This window comes from Microtus pennsylvanicus, chromosome 20 (assembly GCF_037038515.1).
Source record: "Microtus pennsylvanicus isolate mMicPen1 chromosome 20, mMicPen1.hap1, whole genome shotgun sequence".
In the NCBI taxonomy this organism is placed as follows: Eukaryota; Metazoa; Chordata; class Mammalia; order Rodentia; family Cricetidae; genus Microtus; species Microtus pennsylvanicus.
In genome coordinates this window covers 9,051,967-9,079,580 of record NC_134598.1, presented here as the reverse complement: position 1 = coordinate 9,079,580, position 27,614 = coordinate 9,051,967, and the positions used below count along the sequence as shown (strand labels likewise).

At 53.6% G+C, this 27,614-nt stretch overlaps 3 protein-coding genes across 10 annotated transcripts; 1 reads left to right on the top strand and 2 right to left on the bottom strand.

Annotated features, from left to right (window-relative positions):
- Nucleotides 1-308: 308 nt before the first annotated feature.
- On the bottom strand, nucleotides 309-17,180 carry Agap2 (ArfGAP with GTPase domain, ankyrin repeat and PH domain 2). 6 transcript variants are annotated; one of them, XM_075954821.1, is made up of 19 exons: nucleotides 16,962-17,178; nucleotides 10,182-10,240; nucleotides 9,110-9,197; nucleotides 8,866-8,951; nucleotides 8,570-8,717; nucleotides 7,323-7,457; nucleotides 6,888-6,997; nucleotides 6,352-6,510; nucleotides 6,111-6,197; nucleotides 5,923-6,027; nucleotides 5,387-5,549; nucleotides 5,128-5,247; nucleotides 4,094-4,222; nucleotides 3,279-3,338; nucleotides 2,903-3,051; nucleotides 2,724-2,814; nucleotides 2,351-2,573; nucleotides 1,999-2,254; nucleotides 309-1,877 (listed from the first exon to the last, which is right to left on the bottom strand). In XM_075954821.1, the coding sequence occupies exons 1-19, from the start codon at nucleotides 17,119-17,121 to the stop codon at nucleotides 1,635-1,637; spliced, it is 2,571 nt and encodes an 856-aa protein (XP_075810936.1). In that variant the 5' UTR covers nucleotides 17,122-17,178; the 3' UTR covers nucleotides 309-1,634. The 6 variants fall into 6 exon arrangements, with proteins under 6 accessions (XP_075810936.1, XP_075810935.1, XP_075810938.1 ...); XM_075954820.1 differs by lacking the exon at nucleotides 16,962-17,178 and adding an exon at nucleotides 11,851-13,483; XM_075954823.1 differs by lacking the exon at nucleotides 16,962-17,178 and adding an exon at nucleotides 11,167-11,314.
- A 4,258-nt stretch (nucleotides 17,181-21,438) lies between these two features.
- Nucleotides 21,439-24,333, top strand: Tspan31 (tetraspanin 31). Of its 2 annotated transcripts, none has more exons than XM_075954815.1 (6): nucleotides 21,439-21,574; nucleotides 22,106-22,273; nucleotides 22,615-22,695; nucleotides 22,932-23,063; nucleotides 23,237-23,350; nucleotides 23,442-24,333. In XM_075954815.1, exons 1-6 carry the CDS (start codon nucleotides 21,512-21,514, stop codon nucleotides 23,514-23,516), a joined length of 633 nt encoding a protein of 210 aa, XP_075810930.1. In that variant the 5' UTR covers nucleotides 21,439-21,511; the 3' UTR covers nucleotides 23,517-24,333. The 2 variants fall into 2 exon arrangements, with proteins under 2 accessions (XP_075810930.1, XP_075810931.1); XM_075954816.1 differs by lacking the exon at nucleotides 21,439-21,574 and adding an exon at nucleotides 21,719-21,737.
- Cdk4 (cyclin dependent kinase 4) lies at nucleotides 24,334-27,614 on the bottom strand. 2 transcript variants are annotated; one of them, XM_075954814.1, is made up of 9 exons: nucleotides 27,421-27,614; nucleotides 27,069-27,161; nucleotides 26,737-26,973; nucleotides 26,467-26,602; nucleotides 26,186-26,353; nucleotides 25,924-26,033; nucleotides 25,367-25,417; nucleotides 25,124-25,259; nucleotides 24,334-24,688 (listed from the first exon to the last, which is right to left on the bottom strand). In XM_075954814.1, the coding sequence occupies exons 3-9, from the start codon at nucleotides 26,952-26,954 to the stop codon at nucleotides 24,596-24,598; spliced, it is 912 nt and encodes a 303-aa protein (XP_075810929.1). In that variant the 5' UTR covers nucleotides 26,955-26,973; nucleotides 27,069-27,161; nucleotides 27,421-27,614; the 3' UTR covers nucleotides 24,334-24,595. The 2 variants fall into 2 exon arrangements, with proteins under 2 accessions (XP_075810929.1, XP_075810928.1); XM_075954813.1 differs by lacking the exon at nucleotides 27,069-27,161 and having other exon boundaries at nucleotides 27,421-27,613.

Sequence of the window (27,614 nt, the reverse complement as noted above, 5' to 3'; positions counted from 1 at the left end):
GACTTAAAACTAAATCTCATTCTTGAACCCAAACAAGCCCACTGTTTCAGACCTCAACTCCCCAGGTCCGTCTGTTTCTCCAAACACCACGCTCCAACTCTGCAAAGTTTGCCATCAATCTCCTACCATTACGCCTACCTCACAAACCCAGGATTGCACAAAGCTGAGACTACCTCTGTGCCCGTGGGTACTGTCCTGACCCCAGCCCAGAAAGGACCTCTGCCTGACCATTTCCCGTCTCCAGTTCCCCAACATCAGCCAAGACCATACCCTCGCCTGCCTCTTTAATAACAGACCAGCAGCTCACCCCCTAGACAAAATCACTTCCTCTTTAATTGCTGTTAAAGATTCACATAACCTGCTTTGGAGGTGAGGGGGGCAACCCCTGCCCCCTCCTCACTCCACTCTCCGATTACCTGGTCTTTTTGCAAAATATTTTAGCCAGGAAGAAAAAAAAAAGACCGGAAACCACTGACACAGACGGCCCAAAGCCTGGGCTGACTAAGGGAGCAGGGCTGGGCTAGGTAAATCCATTCCACTTCCCCCCTTTCTGGGACGGGGCCTGGACCTGGACACCTTCCCAGCCACTGCACACCCTCTCAGCCCTGGCTGGGAGGGAGCAAAGGATAGAAAAACAGATCTGGAGCTGCTCCAGTGAGAGAGGGGCTGGACAGAAAGGATTGTGGGGGAGGGGCCCCATTGTAGGGGTGCCCCCTTCCCCGGATCACCACGGGTGCTGCACAGTCACACGTACGCAGTCACAGTCACAGACACAACCCGAGAGCACCCCCACCCCACCCCACCCCTGCCCACCCTTGGCTTCCCCTACCCTGAAATGCCCTCCCCTCGCCCCTACCCACCCCATCCCCATATTGGGGAACAAAGCAATAAATTACAAGGCCCCTCTCTAGCCCCCTCCTGTTCCAATCCTTCTCCCCCACCCCAAGATCGTAAGGGGAAGGACCCAGGCTCTCGGCTCCCCCTGGCTCTTTAGCTTCCATTCACAGACAGGTAGAGGGGGATTCTGATTTCCACTCCTCATGGACCCTTTCACAGAAAGGGTTGGGGACCCCTCCACCTCCGCGGGCAGCAGGGGTCCTGCCCCTCGCTGCCCTTCCCCCTCACTGGGCAGTGAGATCAGCATGGAAGGGGTGGGGTCCCATATTGGTCCCAAGTCCCAGGACTAGTCCTCCACCTACTAACCCCTCCCTCTGGCGTGGCGTTGCCCCAGGAGCCAGCCTGGGTTTTGGGCTTCGGCCACCAGATTGTAGAACGCAGGCAGGACTGGATCTTTTACCCGCCCCTAGATGGGGACGAGCCAGTAAGTCCGAGCGCCCTGGAGCCGGTACAGCTGCAAAGGCAGCAAGTAGACAGACCCAGGGTAATCCAAGTATGGAAACAGTGAAGTAGGGGCGTGTTGAGCTAGGGTCTCCATGCCTCGTGGGGAGAGGGAGGTGAGTTTGTGTCTCCTGGGAGGCGTGTGGGACTGTGCCCTCGTGGGGGGTAGGAAGTGCTCCCGTGGGACTGGGTGCGGACTGGAGAGGTGAGTGGGTGCATCTGTCCAGCGGTCCACCCGGTGTGGTCGTGCCCGGCCCGCGCAGGGGTGGGAGAGTGTCTCTCCCGCTGCTGAGCAACTATACCAGCGCTAACGTAGTATCCACGCGGCCCAAACTGGCAGCGCTGCTCCGGCGCCTAGGGCTGGGCGTGGCGGTAATGCTGGGGGTGGTGGCCGCGCTCGGTGTGGTGGCTGTGCTGCCGCCCTCTCCCGGGCAACCATGCTGGAGGAGGATGTCTGCACACAGCTGGCTGCCAGCCTGGCGGGCGTAGAACAGTGCCGTGCGGCCCTGCGCATCACGGGCCGCCACGTCCGCGCCGTACTGCAGGAGGAAAGGGCCGTATGATCACGCGCCATCCAAGGGACCTCCACCCACACACCTCCCACTCTACGCCTCCAAATCCACCTCCGGGCTCCCTTTCCCTACCTCTCCGCTCACGTACCCACAACAGCAGCTGCGTGATGACAACGTGGGCGAGCTCAGCCGCCAAGTGGAGCGGCGAACGGAGCTGCGGGTCCTCCACGCTGGTGTCGAGTGGCCCATGTCGCGCGTGGGCCAGAAGCAGCAGAACGGTGGCCACGTCCTGGGCCTGCACAGCGGCCCACAGCTGGCGGCCCAACGGCTCCTCTGTGGTACCCAGAGGCGCCAGGAACAGCAGCTGTTCGTACTTGGCGCGAATCCACGACTCCCGCTCCTCCCTGCAGTACCAGGGACCAAGGGAAAGAGTTGTAGGGGACCTCTAATTAGGATCTCCCAGGAACCGTACCCTCTCCACACTGATGCTCTATCCTTACCGCGAAGAGTCCCGCGTGGGCTTGGCACGGCCCCGAGTGTCACTCTCCCACACGCGGTTGGCCGTGTCGTTGCCAATAGCCATCAGCACCAGGGTCAGCTCCCGCGGCCAGTCGTCCAAGTCCAGCGACCGCACGCGGGACAGGTGTGTGCCCAGGTTCCGGTGGATGCCAGAACACTCAATGCAGATGAGCGCACCCAGATTCAAACTGGCCCACGTGGGGTCTGGGGATAGGATGCAACACAAGCGGTAAACTCGGGTTGGCAGCATGTCAACAAGACACCCCGCCTTTCGCCAGACTCCAGCTAACGCCCCTAGTCTGGGATCCTGCTCCCCAGTTCCCTCAGCAGTGCCCTCGCCTGCCTCGCACTCACTGGGCGCTCCACAGTCCACGCAGGTAGCGTTTCCCTTTGCGTTTCGGATTGCCTGGATGGCCACAGCTTCACTTTGGCTGTCAGTGCGCAGCTGCAGAGAAAAGTGAGGTCGGAGCTGCACCTCTGACTCTCGGCCCCTGTTGCTAGCTAGCTTCTATCAACAGCCTCAAAACGTTTACCTTGACTTTGCTGCTCTCACAGCACTGCAGACTGGCCAAAATCTGACTCTCGATGGCCTGAACCCAGGCATCCCGCTCCTCGAAGCTGGCTGCCTCAAAGTGCCACGTCTGCCCAGTGCTGGACACGATCAGGAACTCAAAGTTTTCCTCTGGGTAGGTGGATGGGAGAGGTCATGAGGGACAGAGTTCAAGCAGGAGGCCTTCCCCAAACCCTTCCTCCCTGATGTCCTTGGAGCCCCTAGGAGTGGGACAGTGGGGGGAGGGGAAGCAGAGGGTGGGAAACAGCAGGAAGCCCGAGCACATGCAGGGAGAAGCAGGGCACCCCCACCCCTCTGCACCCCAGCTTAGCACACCCCTCCCGGCTCCCGCTTGTTACCTGCTTTATAAATATTTCTTAAACTACCAAAGGATTTTAGTTTCCACATTTTGCGCTTGGCTGGTTTCCCGAAGCGAAGGAGATAGAGACAGAATGGAAAGAACAACAGAAAAAGAGACCAAGGAAAGAGGAAGAGGCAGATGGAGAGATGGAGAGACAGTGACAGAGACAGCCAGAGACAAAGCAGGACAGACAGATGGGGAGAGAAAGCAGAACTAAAGTCAGTGGCCCCAGAGCAGAGTGGAGCGGAAGCCAAGAGCCATGAGAGTCGGCAGATCTGGAACCCAGGACGCAGCACCCGGCAAAGAACGGGGCGGCAGGGGGTGGGGAGGCCAGGCAGGTATTGTGACTAGAGAGAAATCTGGTCTCTGTAGGGGGAGGGGTGAGTGTCAGACTTTGTGTGAACAGTAGGAAAGGGGCAGAGATGAGGGGCCTGGGGCTCAGAAGGCAGTAGAACTGGGAGCAGGGATTGTTACTGGGGGGTTGGGGTGGGGACGAGGACAGGTATGGGGTGAGTGCCCGAGGCCTCTTGGAGGAACCTGACAATCATAGGTTATTGAGAGCAGGGGCTGGGGAGTCAATAGGGACACCGAGTCCAGGAGTTGCAGTACCAAATATGGGTGCAAAGGACGGGGTCAGAAGTACAGATGTGGGCAGGAACTAGGAGAAAAGAGCAGGAGCTGGGAGCAGTGGGGTGGACAGGAGCTGGGTGGTATCCATCCATTTCCCCACTGCTCTGCGAGAGCTAGGTCAGGGGTTTGGATACTGAATGAGGGTCCAAAGTGGGCGTGGAATCCCGCCCAGCACAGCCTCACCTTCAGCCTGCACGGTTGAGCCTTCAGTCTTGGATGGTGTGCTCAATTTCTTCCTCCTCTGCTTCTTTACCATGGGAGAAGGTGGGGGTTCCCGACTCAGGGGGCTCAGGTCTCCAGATGGGGTACAGTCTTAGGGAAGGGGACACAGTGCCTCGGTTACCCTTCCATAGACTTCCCTATAACTTGTATTCTGCCCTGAACTTCCATTTTAGGGTATTCCTCCTCAGCTGTCCCTGTCCAAGAGTTCCCCCCACCCATCATTCCTGGGCCACTGGTGAGGGCTTTAGAATCAGATCTGCATTCAACTCTTTTTAAAAATAATTTATTTTCATTTTACGTGCATTGGCGTTTTGCCTTCATGGATGTCTATGTGGGGTGTTGGATACCCTGGAACTGGAGATACAGACAGTTGTGAGCTGCCATGTGGGTGCTGGGGATTGAACCCAGGTCCTCTGGAAGAACAGCTGGTACCCTTAACCTCTGAGCCATCTTTCCAGCCTGTGCGTCAACTCTTGACTGTGCAACTTACTAGCCTTGAGACCTTGAACAAGTTAATTTATTTTCTGAGCCTCAGATTTTTATTTTCATCTCTAAAATGGGGATCATAACGTTGACCCCATAAGTTTCTGTGAGAAACATTTACTAAGATGTTACTTCCTATTCGTGTCTATATTTGTATACTCTACAAATTGTATACAACTTATAGATATAATGTCCAAACACTGATGGTCAAGCTGGTCAAGGCCCTCAGCTTGTTGAACTAGACCTCGGAGAAACTTATTATAGGGTAGACACGTCACGTGGCAAGGCAAACTAAGGATCTGAGCTCAGGCAGGCAGACTAGCTCTACTAGAGTCTAGCTGTCTCCAGTGCCAGGACAGACACAGCATATGAGCTTGGTGCCAGTCACCCAGCAGACATCCCTCGTGTTCCCTCCAACATTTGTTCCTGCACCAAGCCTCCACTTTATTCTACTTCCCACCCAGATCCCATTTGGATTTGGAAGCCAGTAGATGGAGGATGGTCCCACTAACCGGTGCTAAGGGCCCGGGCCAAATTCCGGTCTGGCTTCAGCAGGTGCTTGGATGTCTGGTCCGGTGGAAGCTGCAGGGAGCTGGGGCTGGGGCTGGGGCTGGGCATGGGAGTAGTGGCTTCTGTGGGAAGGAGAGGGAGAAATACCAGTGAGCTTGTCTCCAGCTGCCACCCCACACAGCCAGGGTAGCACCAACTCCTCTCGCCACCTTCCTCTGTCCCTGTCTCCTTCCCTGGGCACTTGTCGTGGGCCCCACTTACCAGGGCCTTCTCCCATCTGCACGGTGCTCATGTCCTTGACCAACCCGTTGATGCTGGCTGAGGGTCCAAAAGCAGAGATAGCCCGTGGGGGCCGCTTGCCTGGGACTTTGACAGTTGTTCGTAGCAAGTCCATCTCTTTGCCGTGTGTACTGTGGATGTAATCCTGCAGAGGTACAGGGTTGAGTGGAAGGGGGGCTCCAGCCTTTGTGCTGGAAAGTAAGCAGTATTAACAGGATACAGAGGGGCTCTGAGAGCTGACTGGACTGGGAAGAGCTCGTAGGGGGGCAGTCCTGCCAGACTTGGCTAGGAAGCAGCCCTTGAATGGCAGACTTCCCCAGGCCTGTCCATGGTACTCCCCCACTGCAAGTTCCTGGGGCAAGGAGTTTACCTTCCTATGCCTAGCACAGACAAGCTTCATAAGCCTCAGAGAACAGAACTAAAGCCCCCCCAGAAATGATGCCAGGACTTGTCAGAGGCACAGAAAGAACTAGAAGGACATCCAAGGTTTTCCGGCGTGGACCATCTCTGCTACTCACATTGATGCTGGGGTGGTAGAGGAGAAAGCCATTGCTAGAAAGAGTCACATATTTCTTCTTCCATTCTTTGTTCAAGGAATTACCACTTCTCTTTAGCAAGAAGCTCTGGAAGAGCAGGAAGATGTGTGGGAGAAAAGTCAGCTAAGAACGGCAGCTTCCGACCCTTCTTTAGCTCCCAAAACCCTTACCTGTTTAATGGGGATGGCTCGCCCACTCCCTGTTGTCTCTCCCCGACTGTCTAAGCTCCGCTTCTCAGAGTCACTGCCCCGACGGTTCTGGAATGGTTACGGGGAATTAGCCAGAGGAGAGGTACGACCCGAGGATGGGAAGTAACGCGAAGGAAAAGAGGGAGAGCCAACAGAGACATCCAGAGACTGACGACAGGCAGGCAACGGGACAGGAAGAAAAGGGGGCCGGTATGTCCAATACCGCAAAAAGGCTGGTCCTTCGCTTGGCTGCTCGGTGTAGGGACCCTGGGGTGCTTAACCCAGCCACAGTGGCTGCCTCAGCTCGGAGCTCCCGGTGTCCAACATTGGGCGAGGATGGAAGTGAAGAAGAGTAGTCGCTAGTGTGGCCCCCGTTACTAGCCTGGAGGCATACAGAGGAGTGAGCAGAGCTTGGCACCTGTACCCACCAAGCCAAGCTGACACCTAGTATGAGACATTCCCTACTGTCATCCTTATTCACTCGGTGCCATCAGCAACACAAATCTTCCCTATCTCTGTCACACTGATTCAAGGGTGGCAAAGTCTGGTTTCCTGATAAGGGAGGGTGGCTGGCTTAGAGACACTGCTAAGGGCAGCCCTGGCCCTCCTGGAGCTCAACATGTAGATCAGATTATCCTCAAACTTGGAGTGCTGGGATTCAAGTCGTGTGCCACCACCGCCCAGCCTCAATGTTGCTCTCGAAGCCCACTCATTTCCCCGCGTCTGAATTTGACATCAGTCTCCGACACCCAAACTCACCTGCCCGGCTACAGGAGTAGAAGCGGCTGAATGGCTTGGTGAGCTGGGCAGGGACTTGCAGGCAGCCAGAAGTTGCTGCTGTTTGCGCAAAGTCACCACCTTCTGGGCCACTGGAGGGGAGAGGCGTTGGAGGAGTCGTGAGCAGGAAAGATACCCAAGACCACTTTCCCAGGCTGTCTTCTGAGAAGCCCCAGCAGATAAGATAGCCCCAACTTCCTTGTCTCTAGACCCCCATGCTATCTATAGCCTAGCCAGATTCTCCAGCCCAGAAAGAATCTGTGAATTAATCAAACCTTCCATAGGCTCCCAGACCCCTCCTCACTCCCAGAGACCAATTTCCTGTTACTGGGAAACACAGAACAGGAAACTGGGCACCTACAGTATCACGGGGCCTCTAGCTTTCCACGCTCATGTGCCGGGGACTACCACACTCACCCTCCTGGAAGACCCGGTCCACATTGAGCCCGTAGGTTGCACAGGTCTCATAGTAGCTACAGCGTTTCATGTCTGTGCAGAGAGCCCGAGCTCGAGCATCACCCACCACTCGCGGAGAGGAGGCACTGATCCTGTCTGAGGGGACAGGCAAAGGGGCGGGATGGGTGAGGTGCCCTTCCGCTAGTGTTCATGATTCCCTTTACCTTGTGTCTGGAGCCCAGGCTAGACCTCCTAGAGTTAGGGTGTGGGAGAACATCTGTCTGCTTGAGGACTGTTAAGTGTATAAGCCCCTTTGTGAGTACCAGGCCCAGTTAAGTCTGTGTATGTATGTGTGTTTTTCTGTCTGTCTGTGTGTGTGTCTGTATGTCTCAATATGTGTCTGTCTTTCTCTGTGTATGTGTCTTTCTGTGTGTCTGTCTCTCTGTATCTCTCTCTCTATCTCTCTCTCTCTGTATCTGTGTGTGTGTGTGTGTGTGTGTGTGTGTCTGCTGTCTGTCTGTCTATTTTTCCAGGCAATACTACTGAAGCTGAGTGGAGGTTCCTGACAATGGCTCAGACAAACACCCGGAGAATCACTGAACCTAAGACCCGAGTGAGAGGAGACCTGGCCTGTGAAGGAGGAAAAGTTCAATGCCAAATGTAACAGGTAGCTACTCATTCTACAAGTCAGAAGCCAGGAGGCAAGGGACAGGCGGAGGCTTGAACCTGCCACAGCAGTAGCAGGTGCAGCCACACAGAGCATCCTGCCAGCTGGACAGCGGTGGCAGAGACAATGCTCCTCCTGCCATGGCCCAGTCTGAGTGATTCTGGGCTCCTACTAGGAGAACCGAAAGTTTTTTGCTCCAGTATCTCCGTGTTTCCTCTCTGTAGAGAAATTCCTTTCTAACAGTGTCAGCCTGACCCAGCTGAAGAGAAAGGCTTCTCAGCCACACTAGGACTTGACATTTTCTGTGTCCCCCCACGGTAGTGGCATCAGAAATGGCAGAGAGAACACAAGGTAGGCAACATCTCCAGAGATGGTCATTACAGCGGTCCTCTCCTTCTAGGCTGTCCTCTTCTCTGCTGAGACCTTGGGAGGTTTGTTTGGTTCATTATTTCCTTATTTGGACATCAGGCTCCCTCTAGAGGGTTGCTGGAATCTAAATAGCCAATTCGACACCTTGCCAAATTATCAGCCATGGTGGGCAATACTTTAGAGGTACCCTCCACCCTCCTCTAAAAACAAGGTTTCCATATCCCCTCCTTACCTTGGGTCCCAACCAGAGCCAGGGCCAGACCTCCTCGTCCTTCCCCACGAAGGGAGCTCAGCTGCCCATGGAGACGGCTCACAGCCTGGAAGCTGCTTTCATCCTCCAGGCTGAAGACGAAGATCACAGCATCCGCCCAGCCTGAGAACTTGCAGGGGATGAGAGGGCAAACACAGGGTCACACAGGCCCTATCCCCTCTGGATACTATTCAGAGGGTGTTCTAGCAAGGCAGAACGCTTCCATGTCCAATACTGACCCCAGCCAGCCTACTATGGCCACGGGCTCCATTCCTCACCTTGGCATCAGGCGCTCCCGCTTCCTCTCGGATCAGCACCAGATGAGTCTGCCCGTCTACCAGCATCTCTTTCTTGTACTGCTCACCTGTCCAGAAGAGTTGAGCCAAGTCACGGAACCTTCTCACATTCCCTCAACTTTAGTTCTTGTGCCTCAAGTCCCATCTTGGTACCTGCCCAGGCCCGGATCTTACTGGGGGATCCCTGGCCCCCAGTCTTAGCTTACTGTGGGTCCTGGGCACTCACTCTCTGTCTTCTCCAGCACCTGGTATGAACCCGTGAGGAATCTGTGGATGAGGGATGACTTCCCACTTCTGACATCACCCAGCACACCCTAAAGGAGAGATGTGGAGCCAGATGCCGGGTCTGCTCATGCCAGAGAACCCACAGGGACTGGCCACCCAAAAAGGCCCTCCAAGGGTCTCCGGTCAGCTGGGAAGAGCAGGCATGGTATGGCAAGAAATGACCCCAAAGTTTAAACAGACCACAAGCTAAGCAATACCCTTTTGTGTTTGTGTGTGTGTGTGTGCACGTGCGTGAGCTGTTCACTAAACACATTAAACCCAAGGCATTAGTTGAAAGTTTTTACCCTATTTAAAGCAAAAGGACAGCAAGCGCTTTTTTGCTTTGTTTTTTTTTTTTTTTTTTTTTTTAAATGTGTAGCCCAGGCTGGCCTCGAACTCGTGATCCTCCTGCCTCTGCCTCCTTCAGCAAATCCTACCGGCGTGCGCCACCACAACCGGCTGTTTTTGTTTTTTGAGACAGGGTTTCTCTGTGGTTTTGGAGCCTGTCCTGGAACTAGCTCTTGTAGACCAGGCTGGTCTTGAACTCACAGAGATCCGCCTGCCTCTGCCTCCCGAGTGCTGGGATTAAAGGCGTGCGCCACCACCACCCGGCTGCACAGCAAGCTTTTAAAAAGAAAGTGCGGGACTGTAGAAATGGCTCAGTGGTTAGAAGCACTAGCTGCTCTTTCAGAGGTCCTGAGTTCAATTCCCAGCAACTCATGGTAGCTCACAACCATATATAGTGGGGAATCTGATGCCCTCTTATGGAATAAAGGAGTACAGGCAGATAGAGCACTTATACATAAAATAAATAAAATCTTAAGAAAAATGCTAGAAAGGAGAAGACTGGACAAATGGGAAGAGACAAGATGAAGACAAGTTGCGAGGATGTTCTGAGCAGCCAGCCCCCACAAGAAGGCTATGCTGCTAAACTCAAATCGGAGTGTTCTTGGTTCTCAAAGAGAGGAGAGAGGCGAAGGGAGAGAACTGGGCATGCCTGGGGAGGTTGCAAGCCAAGAGTCTGGGCTACCTACCAGGCGCAGTTCGGGAATTGAGCGGCTCAGGGTCCATTCCTGGCTATTGACCACAGCCTCTGCAAAGGGAACAGTGCAGTAAGGAGAAAGACTGTGGCCTAGGAGGACTTCCAGCCCACAGGCGCTCTCTTTTCTGAGGGCTTCACCTAACCCCTAAGACCCTGCCTGCACTGGAGAGTGGTCCCCAGTCCTCCCATCCCAGCCACTCTCTCCACAGCTGTTGCCGCCGCTCAGTGGTTGCTTAGCAACGGAGCTGGCAAGACGAAAATACTTCAGTTGACATCTCCCTTAAAACACATCCTCAAACGTGGGTCCCTGCCCCAGACCAGATCAGGACGACTTTACTAGTGATGAGTCTCCTCCCACCACATAGAATAGAGGGTCCCGTCCCCCCGCCCCCCGACATTCTTAGAGCAGACCTAAGGCGAAAGGCCTGAGACCTAGAATAGAGTGGGTCTCCCTCAATCTCCATTTCACAGGAGCGAAGAGCTGGTGAGGGCTTTCCTGCCCTTTTTCAAGGTCAGTGGCACAGGTAGTCCTAACTCCTGTTCACCGCCCAAGGGGGACAGAACTTTGATTTTCCTCTGCCTAGATCTCCACAGCCTCCGAAAGAACCGGGGGGAGGGGGGCGGTAAGGCTCCATCTCCAGGCAGAGAGAAGCCACAGGCCTGGGGAGAAAAGATTCTCCTTGCACCCGCCGGGTCCAACCCCCGCGCCTGACACTGGCCGGACGTTCCCGGGGCGCCGCAGCTGCGGCGGGAACTCGGGGATCCGGAGCCATCTGCTCCCACCCGCTCAGGAGCCAAACCCCCCGGGGCCGCCCCCGCTTCCAGACCCGCCTCCCCTCCAGGGAATGTGAGCGGAACCGAGTCGTGGGTCGCTACCCACCCCCCCACCCCCGCGCGCCTGTCTCTACCATTTAGAAAATAATAATAAAAGCACCCCTTGGGAGGAAAAAAATTAAAAATTAAATAAATAAAGCTACCTCCTTGTATGGCTTCCCAAGTCTCCCGGGCTAAGAATTGTCTTTACAGCAGTTCCGCCCCCTGACTCACTCCGGGGTCAGCCCTGAGCGGGTTTCGACGCCGCTGTGGGGCGGGGGTGGGTAGTGCGGGAAGCCAGGCTTCCTATCTGCCCCCCTTTCAGTTCACATTTAAATCTGCACGTTCCAGCCCCCGCTCACTCAAGAACCGCCCAATCCACCTTCAGTGCCTGGAAAAACCACCAGCCGGCTCTCAACCCAGGAAACCTGTCTCTGGCGAGGAACCGGCTGCAAGGTCAACTGCCATGCCACCTGTGCCAATTACTCAGGGGAAACTGAGGCTTCCACCTTCCCTGCATCTCCAGTGCCCCTCCACACAAGGCAAAGTCCCTATCGCCTGGCTTCTATACTCCAACCAGGGCTGAGATTGGGGTCTGAGGCTTCTGTGGGATGCTTTCCTACAGTAAGCATCGACCAAGGCCACCGTTCTCCAGGAAGCACCAAGAACACTCCTGTCACGTCTCGTCGCTTCAGGACCTCTTCCTAGTCTTTGCCCCAGCCCTTGGTCGAGAAGCGAGCCTAACTCCTCCATCCACTCAAGAGAAAAGCTTCCCTCATTCTTGCACAGCGTTCCCCCAACCCCAAATAAGCCTTCAGGTGTCTCCGGCCCTGACCCTCCCAACTCACTAGGGGAGGCGCGTAGCTCTGCGCCCAGCAGCTCCCGGGACCCGCTGCTGGAAGACAAGCCTGGGGGTCCGGGAAGGGGACCGGGGCCAGGAGGCCCCCCTGTGCTCTTGGTGAAGATACCGCTGATAAACTTGAGCATCTTGCGGTCACGAGTGGACGCTCGGCCGCCCTCCCGGCCCCTTTTCAGCCCTGGAGCTGGTGGCTCCAGAGTGATAGGGGGTGCAGGCCCGAGGGGCTGCGTGGAGGTGGTGGTGACAGAAGTGGCTGGAACTGGGGTTGCTGGCACGGTGAGCGGAGGAGAGCCGGCAGTGGGTCCTGGATGCAAGTCACTATTGTCCAAGGTCTTACTCTTGCCTTTCCGAGGGGACAGCTTCCCTCTCGCTCCAGCCCCAGCCCCGACCCCACCAGAGGTCGTGACTGCAGCGCCCCCTCCCCCGCTGGTCGCAGTGGCAGAAGCTCCAGTTCCGGCGCTGCTCTTTGACCCCTTGACCCTGGGCTTGCCCTCGCTTTCGGGCCATGACAGGCGGCTACCCGCGCCCTTGCCCCCGCCGGCTTTGGCTCCACTAGTGGTTACGGTCTTGAAAGGCTTGGGAGCCGGTGGAGGAGGCGCCACCTTGAGCCTTCGGCTGCCGGTGCCAGGATGCGGGGAGGACGAGCCCGGGACACCGCCTCCCGTCCGGCCTTCAGGTTCCGGACCCCCCCAGCTCGGGCTGCTGAGTAGAGGGCGTCGGGAGGAAGAGGGGGCGCCCCCCGGTTTGGAGTCCGGGCTCAGCCCCCCGGAGAGCGGGGGTCCCGGAGGGGCGGCCCAGAGGGACAGTCGGCGGCCAGGAGCCGGGGAGACCGGGCGAGCCGGACTGGCCGGAGCCGGGGACAGCGTGGGGGGCTCCGCGCCCCCGGCGCCCGCGCTACTGGTGCTGATCCACAGCGCATCCTGCCGGTGGAAGAGACGCTCGTGCCGCTTCTTGCCGGGTTCCTCCGCGCCTCGGGGGCTGCCAGGATCTCGGGGCTCGGAGCTTCTGGCCCCGGGGGCGCCGGCCGCCGCTGCAGACGGAGAAGGCGGCGGCGGAGGTACCGACTCGAGCTTGACCAGGGTCAGCGAGATGAGGTAGGTCGTTGTCCGGCGCTGAAGCGCGCCCGCGCCCCGGCTCATGGGGCCCGGAGACCCCCGAGCTGGGGAGGGGAGGGAACTCCCCGGGACTGCCTCAGGGGGGCCCGGCCATGGGGCCGCCCTGCTCGCTGCCCCCAGTCCCCGGACCCCACTGAGCCCCCAGCCCGGCTCCGCTGTCGCCGCCGCCTCCGCCGCCTCCTCTTGCGCCCCCCTCCCATCACATGGGGCGCCCCCTCCCCATGCTCCCCGCCCTGCGCTCCCACCCCCTTGGAGCCCCGGGACCTTGGTGCTGCTCCAGGGAGGCGCGCCGGACCCTGCACCCCGGCCTGGGTGGGGGCGCTGAGATGGGCGGAGGAGGGTGGGGAGGACAGTAGTGGGGGCAAATGGGTAAGAAGGAAAAAGGAGCAGAAAAGGGGACAGGGGACTGGGGGAGAAGCACGGGTGCGGGGAAGGCAGGGGCGGGAATGCGGACTCAATGGGCAGAGGCCACGGATGCAGTGGGAAAAGGGGGGTCTTGAGGGTAGGAGACTAGTAGGGCTGTCTGTGCGGGGGATTCGCTGGAGCACGGGGAGGATGCTAGGGATGGAGAGATTGGAGGCGGTGGGGGAGGAAAGAAGGAACGGGAGGGGTAGGAACCCAAGGGTCTGGGGTCTGGGAGGGGAGGGGCGTGGATCCTGGCGAAGAGTCCGGGGGGCCTCGCCCGGGATCGGCTCTGTCCGGATGCGCGTTGTGTCCGGGCGCTCCCCTCACATTGAGGAGGAGGCGGCCCGCGGGCCCCCCCACCCCATCTCCCCCCCCCTCCACCAGCACCGCTGTCTGCTAGGGCGGTACAAAATCCAGGACTGGATTTCCCTTCCAAAACCTGGACTGGATTTCCTGGGTCTTGGATTCACCTCTGCCAACTACCTGGCACCCTCCTTTTTCACACCAAGGTTAGGGAACACGAATGTGGAGTGTGACATTTAGGGACAAAGGTAAAAACACTGATCTATTGGCTGGACAGGTACAGGAAACAGAACTCTTTTGGTCTCTGTCAATCCTGGGGAACTGAAACCGGAATGCTGTGAGCCCTGACATTCCTTCCCGGGACCCCTGTTCTTTCCTTTCTCGGGGTACCTGGATGAATTTCATTTCTCATCACCCAGCCCCCTCTTCCACCCCAACTCCCACCCCATACTGAATACTTTTACGGCACTGCGGCTTGGACTGATTGTCCCAAAGTGAACTTGGAAAGTGTTCCCCAGGGATGGGGACAAACAAGGAACTTAGTAGGGTAGAAGCGCGCGGGGGGGGGGGGGGTGCCTCTCTCTAGAGGAGAGAGACTTGAGGACTCCTGAGCCCAAGCTGCAGCGTGAGTCAAAGGCCCCAGCTCAAGGTGGAAGAAATACATCTACCAATTGACACCCCCTATTCCAAAATGCATCTAGTCTCCATAGCAACCGTAGCTCCAAGAGTGCCTCAGAAGCTGCGGCGGGGATAAGCGGAGAGGAGGGATCAGTGTGTAGGATGGGTGGGGGACCAATCAAGGGACGCTGGGTTAGTGAAGGCACTATCTCACACCTGGTTACCCACCTGCGGGAGATTTTGCTCCCTGGACACAAGGAACCCCCTCAGTTGAGGCAGCGGGAGCCGGCCTCTGAGGTATTTGCATTCAGTCTCCTGAGATCTATGTAGCCGGGCTCTTAGAGCAGGTTAAAGGGAGAGGCATAGTGAATGGACACCATTTGCGCTGTGTCCCCACCCCTTTAGGGGCTTTGGAGTTCAAGGCTTTGTCCTCCAGAGGGGCTGAGAAACATGAGCAGTTAAATCCATGCAGAAGATAGGCTGAGTCCCCATGGAGGGGGGCGGTGGGCAGGAAGGAAGAAAGTCTCCCTGAAGCCTTGGAGACCCCTGCCCAGGATTTAGAGTCTCAGCGGTCCTTTGATTTGGCTTTCCACACTCTTGACGCAGCCGGGACTATAATAAGTACGGGCTGTGGGCGGCTCTTGGAGGCAAGAGCCAGCAGTGTGTTCGGCCTGGTGGGGGGTAAGGGTTGGGGGCTGAACCGGGTTGTGGGGAGTCAATGGTTTCTTAGGGAGTGTTCTTCAGAACTAGGATGACACACGAGGCAGGAGACACACTCTAGTCTATCATGAAGGAGAGGATAAGGGGGAATTGTTAGCTTCTTAATATTGGGGGGCATCTCAGTTTTCCTCTGTGTTCAGTGGGAACAGATTGCTGTCTCACCCAGAGTAGAGCAAATTACCCATGAAGAGAAGAGCTTTGACAGGTGAAGTGGTGTACCCTTTTGAGAATGCTGAGGCAGGAAGATTGCTAGAAATTTAAGGCCAGCCTGAGCTACAGAGTGAGTTCAAGGCTAGCCTGAGATGGACAGTAGGATCCAAACCCAGTCTCAAAAAGGAAAAACAAAACAAAAGCTAATGTGGGGCTGAGGTGTAGAGGGGTAGAGTCTGCCTGGGTTCCGACATCTCCAACAACACACACCCCACACAGAAATATGGGGAAGAGGTCTACTCCGCCTCCCAGCATCCTCTCTTTGCCCCTCCTTTTTGAGACTCTTTTCTTTCCAGTAGTTGCTCATTATGTAGTTGAGTCTGAGGCTGGTTTAGGATTTGCTATGTAATCCAGGCCGCCCTAGAACTCTTAATCCTGCTCCGTTCTCCTGGGTCGTGAGGCTGTGGTGCTAGGATTACTGTCCGTTCTCCTGGGTCGTGAGGCTGTGGTGCTAGGATTACTGATGTGCCCTCTCACACTAGCTCTCCCTTTTCTAGAACTAAGCGGGGTATCTTTGCCTGGTCCCAACCCCACTCTACTTCCGACGAAGGTGGGATCTAGTGTCCTTTCCTAGGTGGTTCTACTAGGTCTCCTTTTTCATCACCTGGGATATCAGAGGAGACACAGCTGTTGTCCTGTCAAAGGGTTGGGTGCAGGAACTGAACAATACTAGCTTCAGAAGAGCAAGGAGAAGAAGGAGGCATGGGAAGGGAATGGGACTATCCCACCAAATCCTAAACCATCCAAACCTTCCTCTAAACTGTGCCCTGGTGTCAGGAGGTGTCCTTGATGGAATTTTTTTTTATTGACATTTCCTTCCTGGAAAAGTTGCTGAGAATGGAAATGACTGATATCTAGAATGGTCAGGGTTTGATAAAGATGGATTTTTGCCTGAAACACTTCACAGGCAAGGAAGCTTGCTTTTGTGAGTTCCTGGGCAGCCACAGATGGATGAAATATAAACAGATCCCCCAGTTCCTCCGTGGTGGGCCTTTGTGGATGGAGAACAGGCTTGCCAGGGCCCCACCACAGGATCCAAGGCTACAGTGGGCAAGGAGGATGTGGCGGATGGTGTTGCCATGACAGCACTTCCTCCCTGTGTTGTCATCACTTACTCTAATGGCACTCAGGAGGTAGAACGGAAGGCACTAAGGAGATGAGGGGAAGACAAGAAAGGGAACACAGGAGGAGAGGGACTGAGTCAAGTCCTGGGGACCTCACCACACTGCAGCTATACAAAGCATGCCGCTTAAGTGTGAGTGTGTCCCTGACATAGCACACCTCCTCCCTTCTGCATGTGTGTTTCTCTTAACTGGAAAGAAGAGGTCCCTGATCTTTAGTGGGTCCTGGGAATGAATACATTACCAAGTCCCAGAACCTCCTGCCCCTGAGTGCCTCTCGTTCTGGACCACCCAGACAGAGACATCTATCTAATGGGTCTGTTAAGCCTGTCTCCCCAACGCTTATCCACTCTCTGCTGCCGAGAAGGTCGGCTCCACAATGACTATTATTTTGTTCAGAGGCGATTTTGGAAAGGGGAATAATGATGCTCTCCTCCACATCTTTGGCCATCCTCCCCAAACGTTCTCATCCCGAGTCCCAGCTCCATCTTACAAACTAGGAAGTAACTGCTTGAACAGCAAGCAGTTATGGTATGACACGGTTAAGCCTTTCTGTGTCCCCTGCTGGTCCCCCAAACAGTCAAGTTAGGGATTGACGCATCTCTTACCTCGTATGTTGTCCAGTGAGGCCTGGATGCCATCTCGGAGATCAGGGTCACCCACTCTCTCTGCCAGCTTCCTGAGTCGGCTTAGAGCCTGCTTGGCCACCTCATGTCGTCTGACTTCTGCTCTCACTGTGGCTAGAGCCAACTGCCTCTGGGCATGCATGTTGCACAGACCTGGCTCGTCAGACTAACAACCACCCCTGGCCCTGAAGCCCATGACCTCCCAGCCCCCAAACTTCAGAAGGCCCCTTCTGCTGTGCCCCAGAACTCCTCAACCCTGCCCGCCCTTCCGTCTGTCGGCCTCACTTCCTGACTGGTGAGTTTCAAACCCACAACCCACACAGTACTTTACTACCTCTTACACCTCCTGCCCCCTCTAGCGTTGGCCCTGCAGCTCTGACAGTCAGTCTCGGCTATGACTCCTGTCAGGTGAAGGGAGCGACCTTAATAAGAGTTCTCCCAGCCTCTGTGGGAGGTAGCTAATTAAGATAGGTGTTGGTTCTGGGAGAATGTGGCCAGCGAGATCACAGGTAGGAGTTTGTATTCTTGGTGATCTGCACATTTGTCTGAGAATCACACAGAAATCCCCATGCCTTGCTCTGTCACCACAGAGGCCTGTATGCGAGTGTCCAGCTATTCATTACTGTATGCCCAGCCATTAAAGCTCAGACTCAGCCTGCTGAACATCAAAAGTTCAAGTCCCAGTTATTCACACCCTCTGTATACATGTTTCTATTAGCTTCCCTTAGTCAGCTATTCACTAGAACCATCTCCTGTTTATAGGACCCAAGTAGTTATGGGAAGAATGGGCTATAGGGGAGGAAAATAACCTATAGCCAGATAAAAGTATGTGCTCCAAGTCCAGCTTCTGTCATAATAATTAGCATGTTTTAAAAAAAATAATAATAATTAGCATGTATATAGCATTTAATCATTTACAACATGCTTTCATATATAATAATGACAAGCCCAAAGGGTAGGATAATTTACCACCATTATGCAGAAGGGCAAACTGTTGCTCAGAAAGGTCCATATCCGGTGAACAAAGATCCGATTGTACTTTTAATTTAATACACACATAACTGAGATACTTGCCAGCTAGTCCCTCAGTACCATTGTTCTGCTCTTGAGTCATGGCCTGATATAGAAGAAAAATGAGGAATTGGAAGCGAAAATGGAGATAAAGCAAGTTGGGGAGGTTGTAGGTAATGGGTAGTTTACCTACCCATTTGGCTCAATTATTGTTATTTTTTGGCAGGTGTATGGTGCAGCACGGTGTGTGTGTTCCCATATGTTCTGGTTTCATCTCTTTTACTGTGTTACAGTTCCCTGGCAAAAAACGAACTTAGTCAAGAAGGGTTTCTTTCAGCTATGGTTCTGCGTTATAGCCATTGCTGTGTGGTGTCATAGGCTCACCTGTTTGTGTTCCGCTCTTGTGCAGTTCATAACTTCCTGCCTAGGGAATGGGGCCACCCACTGTGGACCGGTTCTTTTTCACATCAGTTAACTTAATTAAGACACCCTCACAGAGACTTGCCCACAAGCCAACCCCACATAGAAAAACTGTCACTAAGCCCCTCTCCCCAGATGATCCTAAACGCTGTCAACACATCATGTGTGTGCGGGTACACATGGACATGTGTGCCTTTGTGTGTGGGGGTTAGTCCAAACTCGTCATTGTGTCTTCCTTGATTGCTCTCCTGACGTGAGAATTTACAAAGGTCTTTGTGTGGGGGGGTTAGTCCAAACTCGTCATTGTGTCTTCCTTGATTGCTGTCTTGATGTGAGAATTTACAAAGGTCTTTATTACGGGGACTCAAAGGGAAATGTAGGCTCACAAAATACAGGACAAGGTAGAAACCGCTATGGGTCCAGCCGCTGAGTCCCCCTGCTCTGCCCAGGGAGATGTGAACAGCCGCACAAGCTTGCTTCTATTCTGACCTCCCAAGAGAGCCAGAGAGACCCCTCCTCTTCCTAATAAGAGATCACGTCTGCACACAGAAGCCACGCCCTAAGACTGGTACCCCAAAACTACTGGCGGAAATGAATTCCCACAACACTCTCCACTGTATTCATTGAGGCAAGGTCTCTCACAAGTCTAGAACTTTCTGACGAAACTAGCTAGCCATCTTTCCCTGAAGACCCCATCTCCACCTCTAGAGTGCCAGAGTTACAGGAAGCAGCCTGCCTGATCTTTATGTACACTCTGGGATCCAAGTTCTGGTCCGGACACTTGCAGAACAAGCCCCTTATCTCCACAGCTTTGGCCTAATTATTCTGTTTCAAAGACAGATTGAACCTATCTAGATATACCAAATTATTTAATTTTGTATCACTTCTTTTTTTAAAAAAAAACTATTTTAAAAGTATTTATTTTATTGTTTTTCAAGACAGAGGTTTTCTGTGTAGCCCTCGCTGTCCTGGAACTCACTCTGTAGACCAGGCTGGCCTTGAACTCACAGAGATCTGCCTGGCTCTGTCTTCCAAGTGTTGGGATTAAAGGCGAGCGCCACTATGGATCAGCCATTATTTTTTTTTAAAAATTATTTATTATGTATACAATATTCTGTGTGTATGCCTGCAGGCCAGAAGAAGGCACCAGACCTCATTACAGATGGTTGTGAGCCACCATGTGGTTGCTGGGAATTGAACTCAGGACCTTTGGAAGAGCAGGCAGTGCTCTTACTCTCTGAGCCATCTCTCCAGCCCCTCAGCCATCATTTACTTTATTTAAAAATTTATTTATTTTCTGTGTATGAGTGTGCCTGCACATATGTATGTGTGCTACGTGTGTGCTTGGTGCCTCCGTAGGTAAGAAGGTATTGGGTCCTGTGGAACTGGAGCTATGGATGGTTGTGAGCCACCATGTGGGTTCTGGGAACTGAACTTGAGTACCAACTCTCTAGATCTTCATGCATATTTTCTTGAGGATAGTTTATGAAGGGTAACTGTGGACATCTTTATATTTGAAGAGATAGGGGTTGAGTTTGGATCATTTACTGGTCTCCATAAAAATGGGCTAAACAGTAATAACCGAGTTGCTAGGTACGGGGTATTGACTGGGGCATTTTATATATTGTAGCTCCCTCCGTGCTTACAATCTGGGAGTTTCCAGAGTAGCATTGTTAGAGGTAGGTGCATCGCCATCTGTCCCCATTTTATGGCTGAAGTACTTGGCACACACAGATAGTCACAAAGTTAAAACCCCGTGGTTTGACTCCCAGACCGTAGGGAAAGATTGTGCCATTTCTCACTCCTATTCAAAGGGTACTACGTCCAGATGCTTATGCAATAACGTTATTGACCCATTATACCCCCATCTGGAGTGGAAGTATGGAAAATCGGGGCTGGAGAGATGGCTCAGTGGTTAAGAACACTGGCTGCTCCCCCAGAGGACCTGGATTAAATTCCCAGCATCCACATGACAGCTCACAACTGTCTAACTCCAGTTCCCGGGGATCTGACACTCTCGCACAGACGTACATGCAGGCAAAATGCACATAGAGTTAAAAAAAGAAAGAAAGAAAGAAAGAAAGTATGGCCAGGCAGTAGTGGCGCACGCCTTAATCCCAACACTCGGGAGGCAGAGGCAGGCGAATCCCTGTGAGTTCGAGGCCAGCCTGGTCTACAAGAGCTAGTTCCAGGACAGCTAGTACTATTATACAGGTAATCACTGTCTCAAAAAACAAAACAAACAAACACAAAGTATGGACGCTCTTTATTTATTCATATTCCGGTCCCGCCCCCATACCCGTGTCATTTTGTGCCAGCCATGTGTTCTAAAGATGTAGAAGACACCAGGGTCTGCGCCTGTGATTTTGTCAGGAATGGGAATGCACCGGCTTCCAAGTCACTGTTTCCACTTGAATTTCTGGCATGGTCACACTGCAGAGGAAGGAATGCAGAACAGGACATGCGTACTAGTAGACACATTTAACAAATGCGTTAGGATTTGCCGGCTGTTGCTATGCTTGACTTGGATCCTCTCTAGCTGGGCTGCACAGCTCAATATTTGTATCCTCTTGCTGTTCCAGAGTGTGACGCACGAACAAAACGTTGGCATCATCGTGAGATTACCGTGAAACACGGGGTAAACGGCGGGGAAGGGTTGTCCTTGGAGGGGCGGAGCCCCTTCCTCCCACCTCTACAAGCCCCCTTTTTTTTCTGTTCACCTGAGTCTCTCCTCGGATTCCTAATGTTGCACCTCGGAGCACAGGAATCCAGGGTTTTGAAGTTTAGGCTCTGTTCCCTAAGAAACTGTCTAGAAACCCAGTCTTCAGTTTTTTTAAGTTTCGTCCAATGAAGAAACTGAGGGAAGGACTAGGAGGCGGGCTGGTGACGTAATGCAGATTGATTGGCACTGAAATCCTGGATGTCTTGGATTAGCTACGAGTTTCGCCAATCCAGAGGCAGGGGTGGGACGGTGCAGGCGCAGAGAATTGATTTGGCTGGCTTGGATTTAAAGCGATAGAAGCTGTTGGAGTCCTACAAGACGGTCCCCAATACCCTCTCCTCAAGTCCTTGGGACCATTTGGGTCCCCAGAACTGGGGAGATGGTTTGCGGCGGATTTGCCTGTTCCAAGAATGCGTTATGTGCTCTCAACGTGGTTTATATGGTGAGGTTTGGAGGTGGGGAAAGCTCCGGGACGGAAAGAAGGGAAAATTTCTAGGGTACTTCCGGTGGGAAGAGGGGTTTACTGAGGGTTCTGGGAAGCTTCCCAGAAACTTCCGGCGAAGAGGGAATTCCTGGGGACTTCCGTGGAAGAGAAGAGACTTCCGGTGATGAGGGGTTTGTTTGGTAGTGGGGAGGGGTGAGTCGAAGACTGCGGGCCTATAGTCCCAGTCTTCACTTATGCTCCCTAAGGGGTTCGTATCTCGAGACGCTACTGCCATTGCCCCACGATCGCAGCTATTCCCAGTTACTTGCGAAGAGCGCCCAGAAAGCACATCTCAGTTGGTTACCCATTTATTACAAGGGGACGTGGACTAGCCTTTGGCTATGCTGCATGCTAGAATTCTTTGGCGATGACAGGGTCTTTGTAGCTAGTATAGGTTAACCTAGAATTTGGTTGTGCTGCGGTTGCGTGGATCACAGGTGTGAGCCACCACATCAGGCTGAAGTGTACTCTGCTTTCTGTTTCTTGCAGCTCGTGGGCTTATTGCTCATTGGCGTGGCTGCCTGGGGCAAGGGCCTGGGCCTGGTGTCCAGCATTCACATCATTGGAGGAGTCATTGCTGTTGGAGTCTTCCTTCTCCTGATTGCAGTGGCTGGGCTCGTGGGGGCTGTTAACCACCACCAAGTGCTGCTCTTCTTTGTATCCTGACCTGGAGTAATTGGGGTCCCTGGGTAGGCTTTTGCTAGAAGGGCAGGGGACCTCAGGTGTGTCTCTTTGCTCTTATTCTGTAACTCACAGAAATTGACGTTTTTGTTCTCAACTCGATAAAACTATGGTTTTATAGACAGAGAAGGGCCTTGAACTCTACTCCCTCGCCTGCCACATTGCAGTTACAAATTACACTGAGTGAGATTTTTTAAAAACAAAAAAATGGGATCGTGCTACATAGTCCTGCTCGCCTGGAACTTACACCAGGCTGGCCTTCACACTGAGATATTTTCAATGGAAACCAGATCTTTTTTGCCATAACTTCCTCTCAGTACATGATCATCCTTGGCTTGGTCTTCATCTTCCAGTTTGGAATCTCTTGCTCATGTCTGGCTATTAACCGCAGCAAACAGGTAAGGTGATGCCCTCTCAAGTGCATGCTTTCCCTGCCTTTAAAGCTAAATCTGACCGTTTCATTACCTTCATCCTCTGACATGAATGGTTATTTCCCCAAGATGTAGACTCTGAGAAACACACTTAACATTGTCTGTGACCATGACACGCGTCCTGTTTCTGTGGGATTCTGTGTGCTGATTGCCCTTGCTAGAGTGCAGGGGTAGGTTGACGCTCCTCTGCCTATATGCTCTAGACAGATGTCATCAATGCGTCTTGGTGGGTCATGAGCAACAGTACCCGGCATGAATTGGAGAGAAGCTTTGATTGCTGTGGTTTGTTCAACCTTACAGCTCCATACCCACAAGATGATACTTCCTGCGGTGCGGTAAGTTCAAGGATTGGGAGCAGTGAGGAAGAAGTGGGCAAGGGGCATAGGTGGCCTCAGGGTGAGGTGTCAGTCCTCACTGAGCGATGCTAAAGAAATAGAGGCTCCAAGGGTTTAGCCAAGTGGTGCTCCAGTCTGGGAATGACGTGCATTGTAGCTACTTTTGTCCTCAGATGTGCAAGACCAGGAGTTCTGCATGCCAGATGTGTGGGGAGAAGTTCCTTAAACACTCAGACAAAGCCCTGAAAATCCTAGGTGGTGTTGGGCTCTTCTTTAGCTTCACAGAGGTAATGATTCCCATTTCCTTCATGTCGACACCTGTAAGCCTTAAAACCCAAGACTCAAAAATAACTTGCTTTCTCTCTCCCTTTCCTGTAGATCCTTGGTGTTTGGCTGGCAATGAGATTCCGGAATCAAAAGGACCCCCGAGCCAACCCCAGTGCCTTTCTATAGATTCTGTCTTCCAGATAGCCTAGACTGGCTCCCAACTTTCTATGTAACCAAGGATGACCTTGGATTCTGGATCCCCCTGCCACAGCCCCCAGGTGGTAGGATTACAGGTGTGTCACCACACTCAGCGAGTCTCTGGGTCCTCCTGACTTGGTTTTGCATTGTCCCAGCTTTTTATACCACCCCCCACCTAGAGTTTTGAAAACCTGGGGTGGGGACCGCCACCTGGTTTTTGTTTTAAAAAAAAAGGCCCCTCGCCTCATTTCCTAAAACCCATCAAGTGATAGACAAATTTTGTCTTACATATGTTGATGGGAACAAGATGTAGGGAAAGGAAAACTTTATACCTCCCCCTAGAAAATACAGTATACTCTTAGAAGCATGAGCAGGGGCTGCACGCCCTTCATAACCATTTCCCCTCCTTTTGACTCCTTAGATTGGCTCCAAGGACAAATCAGAAAGTACCAGGGGGAAACAACTTTCTTGGGTGGGGGAGGCAGTGCTGGGGCTTTAGCCCAGGGCCTCACACATGCCAGGCAAGTGTTTCCACCACTGAACTACAGCCCCAGCCCCACTCACAAGTCTTGCCAAGGCAGGACCCAGAATGAAGCAGTGAACTCAAAACTAAAGCCATTTTAACTGAGTATTCAGAGAAAGGAATTGAAAGATTCTTTCTAACCTTGTCAGCCAAAGAGCTGGGCTGCTCATCTGGGTCCTGTGTAACTGTCTACAGATGTTACAGGGAACCTTCCCACGGGGCCCTCAAATCTCCCAAAGGCAAAGCCAATCAGAAAAACATTAAAGAAAAAAAAAGACCATATTTCTTTGTCTCGTTTTGCTGTATAAAAAAGATCCCAATATAAATCAGGGAGGGGAGAAGACAGATACACCCACCCCTTAGTGTAGAGAATGGGGGGGCAAGAGGGTAAGCCTCCTAAGGAGAAGTGGGGAAGGGAATGTCATTTAAGGCTTAAAATATTCTCTGTAAAAAACTGGAGGAGTCTCCACAGCCCTAGAGGAAGGCAGAGGTTGAGAGTCTCGTGCTCGGTGTCCAGAGACGAAAGGCAGCCCAGCCACTCTTCTCACTCTGGGTCACTTTCTTCCTTGTGTAGGTAAGAGTGCTGCAGGGCGCGGAAGGCAGAGATCCGCTTATGTGGGTTAAAAGTCAGCATCTCCTAAGGGGAGAGGCAAAGGTCAGAAAGAAAGGAAGAGGGGGTGCCCACCCTACCAAAGCTGCAAGGGGCTCCCTTTACCCCTACTCTGCCACCCACTCACAGCAACGAAAACCACAGCCAGTCCATTAACCAGACCTGGATTCCACGTTGGTCTTTGTGTGTGTGTGTTCATGTGTGAAAGAATTTGGGCGTGGGCGTGTCAGTCCTTCCCTTCCCTGGTGCTTCAGACTTTCTTGTCGATACTGTATTCACCAGGCTATCTGGCCTGTGAGCTTCCAGGGAGTTCTGACCCCTCCCCTATCTTGCTGTAGTGACACTACAGAAGCTGGCTGCCACACACAGCTTCTACATGGGTTCTGGGGATTCGAACTCAGGTCCACACTTCTGCCCTAAGAGCTTCACCCACAGAGCCACCCCCCAGCCCATGTGCAGTACCAGCAGCAGCTGTGCTCCGGATTCCTCCATCTCCGGCACCACCGACTGCACTGGCCGAGGCCCTCTCGGGGAAAAGGCTCCTCGGGGCAGAGAGACCTCTCGAGGCCAGTCGTCTTCTGGAGGCAATCCGATGAGACTGTAGGGATAGGACAACCCTGCTCAGGGAGCCTTTCAGTTGCCCACTGGAGCTGAGCAGAAGGAAACTCAGGAAGGGAGCTTCCTTCCTCCTGACTGGATACTTACTCAAAAATTTTGCCCAACTGGTCGGCTTCCGAGTTTCCACAAAAGAGAGGCCTAAGGCAGAAAAATATCCCAAGTATATATTATTTCAAGAACAGGAGCATGCCAGCCATGAAGGCTCAGATTAGAAGACAGAGGATGAAGGGGTGTGACGTTCCCAACTCCGAGGCATTTCAGGAGATTCGCCCGCATCTCCTGAAACACCAACAGGGGAGATTGGGACTACAGCTGGGTGCAGGGTATGCACCTAACACATACGAGAGCCTAGGTCGGGGTCCAACACGGTCAAAAACAGATACATCTTATAAAAAGACGTGGGTGGGGATTGTAGTTTGGTGGGATAGAGCATTTGCCTGTGTACATCCAGTTCTGATTTCAGCCTCCAACACCATAAATAATAACAGGGCTTGTGGAACTGAAGGTGGCTTAAAGAGTTCCAAGCCCTGAGCCAGGCAGATCTGAGTTCAAGGCTAGCCTGGTCTACAGAGGGAGTCTACAGGACAGCTAAGGCTACAGAGAGAAACCCTGTCTCAAAAACAAAAGAGTTTCAAGTCCCATACTTTCGACGGAACATCTCCGCGAAGATACAGCCAACGCTCCACATGTCCACAGGTGTGGCGTAGGTGGACTGCAGGAGGACTTCAGGGGCACGGTACCAGAGCGTGACAACCTGAACAGGAGAGGAGACACCAGTGAGAGTCCTTCTTGTGAATCCTAGCTGCCTGGCTTGGGAAACATCAAGTCCAGGATGGCCTCAGTCCTATGGGCAATAACATCCTACCCACCATCCCAGCCCATTTGGGCGGCCATCTTTCTACTGACCACAGGGGTGAGGGCCATCTGGTAGCTGTAGATTCGGGCTAAGCCAAAGTCAGCCAGCTTGACGGTCCCATTGCTTGTCACCAGAATGTTCTCCGGTTTCAGGTCTCGATGAACAATGCAATTTGCATGCAGAAAATCTAGGCCGCTTAGAAACTGCCGCATCAGATCCTGGTTTTGAAGGAGAAAGCACAGACCACTGGAAACTATGGAACGTGGCCAAAAATCCCAACAAGTTCTACCGCAAAGATCCCAGTCCACTTCTCAGTGTCCACCGCACTCACCTTGATGGTCTCAACTGGCAAGCCTGGTGGTGGGGCTTTGTCCAGGTATGTCCTTAGGTCCTGGTCTATGTGCTCAAACACTAGGGTAACCTTGATGTCTCGGTCAGTTCGGGAAGTAGCACAGACATCCATTAGCCTGACAAAAATAAATGGTCACCAACGGGTCAATCTCCTTCGATCCAACGTGGCCCCCTGATTTTTACGGTCCCACTCCTGACCACACACCCGAATTACAGATCCTATTCTTTCCTCCCCACCCAACCTTCTCACCTTACAACATTGGGATGTTCAAAGGCCTCCAACCTCCTCAGTAAGGCCACCTCACGAACTGTGCTGATGGGAAGGCCCCCTCCAGCTCCTCCTCCGTTAGGAACTCTCACACTCTTGAGGGCCACAAAGTGGCCACTGTGGGGATCCCGGGCTTTGTACACCGTCCCATAGGCGCCGACACCGATTTCAGCCACTGGTTCATACCGAGAGGTTGCCATTCTCGGAGCAGGGGATCTCCTACAATCACAGAGGCTTCAAATACCAAACTCTCTTTCACAGCTAGGAGGGGGATGTCCCAGCAGTAACAAAGGAATTCCTGCCCGCGACCGCACCAACTCAGCAGCCCGTCCCCTTCACACTTCCAGAGCCCGCGCCTCAGGTAACACAAAAGGCTCTACCACCAAGCCCTCCAGCCACGTGATGTCCTGGAGAAAAAAGAAGAATGCTTTTCTCTCGGAGGACACCGTACTGGGCACAAAGAAGATCAACACGGTGCACAGGGCGGGCATCGAAGATTCCACACCTCATTCTCTAAAATCACACCCTCGCCCGCGACCACAAAGGCCCCCACTTCCCGCCCTTGGGCCACCCTTCCATAAGCAGCCAGCGACGCGCACCCAAGGGGAGCGAGGCGGCGGTGGTGACGGCGACTGGCACCCCATCCCTGGAAGGGGCTGCACTTACCTTACGCCCGGCCGAGAGCTGGGGAGGTGGCCCTTTATCTGGGCCCGGGAGCCGGTTCCTGCGGCGCCATACACCGGGGATCGGTCCCGCGCAGCTGGACGCTACGGACCAGACCATAGACACAGGCCGCGAGCTAGAGAGGCCCCCTCACCCCCACCCTCACCATGTGACCAGCTGCCAGAGAGGCGCGCGGA

Coding starts and splice junctions, on each gene's coding strand:
- Tspan31 (XM_075954815.1), top strand. CDS start 21,512: ATGGTTTGCGGCGGATTTGCCTGTTCCAAGAATGCGTTATGTGCTCTC. Junction 23,064..23,236: donor ATGATACTTCCTGCGGTGCG/GTAAGTTCAAGG, acceptor TTTTGTCCTCAG/ATGTGCAAGACCAGGAGTTC. Junction 23,351..23,441: donor TCTTCTTTAGCTTCACAGAG/GTAATGATTCCC, acceptor CCTTTCCTGTAG/ATCCTTGGTGTTTGGCTGGC.
- Cdk4 (XM_075954814.1), bottom strand. CDS start 26,954: ATGGCAACCTCTCGGTATGAACCAGTGGCTGAAATCGGTGTCGGCGCC. Junction 26,354..26,466: donor TGCCAGTTGAGACCATCAAG/GTGAGTGCGGTG, acceptor CTTCAAAACCAG/GATCTGATGCGGCAGTTTCT. Junction 25,418..25,923: donor GCGGAGATGTTCCGTCGAAA/GTATGGGACTTG, acceptor TTTCTGCCTTAG/GCCTCTCTTTTGTGGAAACT.
- Agap2 (XM_075954820.1), bottom strand. CDS start 13,000: ATGAGCCGGGGCGCGGGCGCGCTTCAGCGCCGGACAACGACCTACCTC. Junction 7,458..8,569: donor GGCTCTGGTTGGGACCCAAG/GTAAGGAGGGGA, acceptor CTGTCCCCTCAG/ACAGGATCAGTGCCTCCTCT. Junction 3,052..3,278: donor AAGAAATATTTATAAAGCAG/GTAACAAGCGGG, acceptor CCACCTACCCAG/AGGAAAACTTTGAGTTCCTG.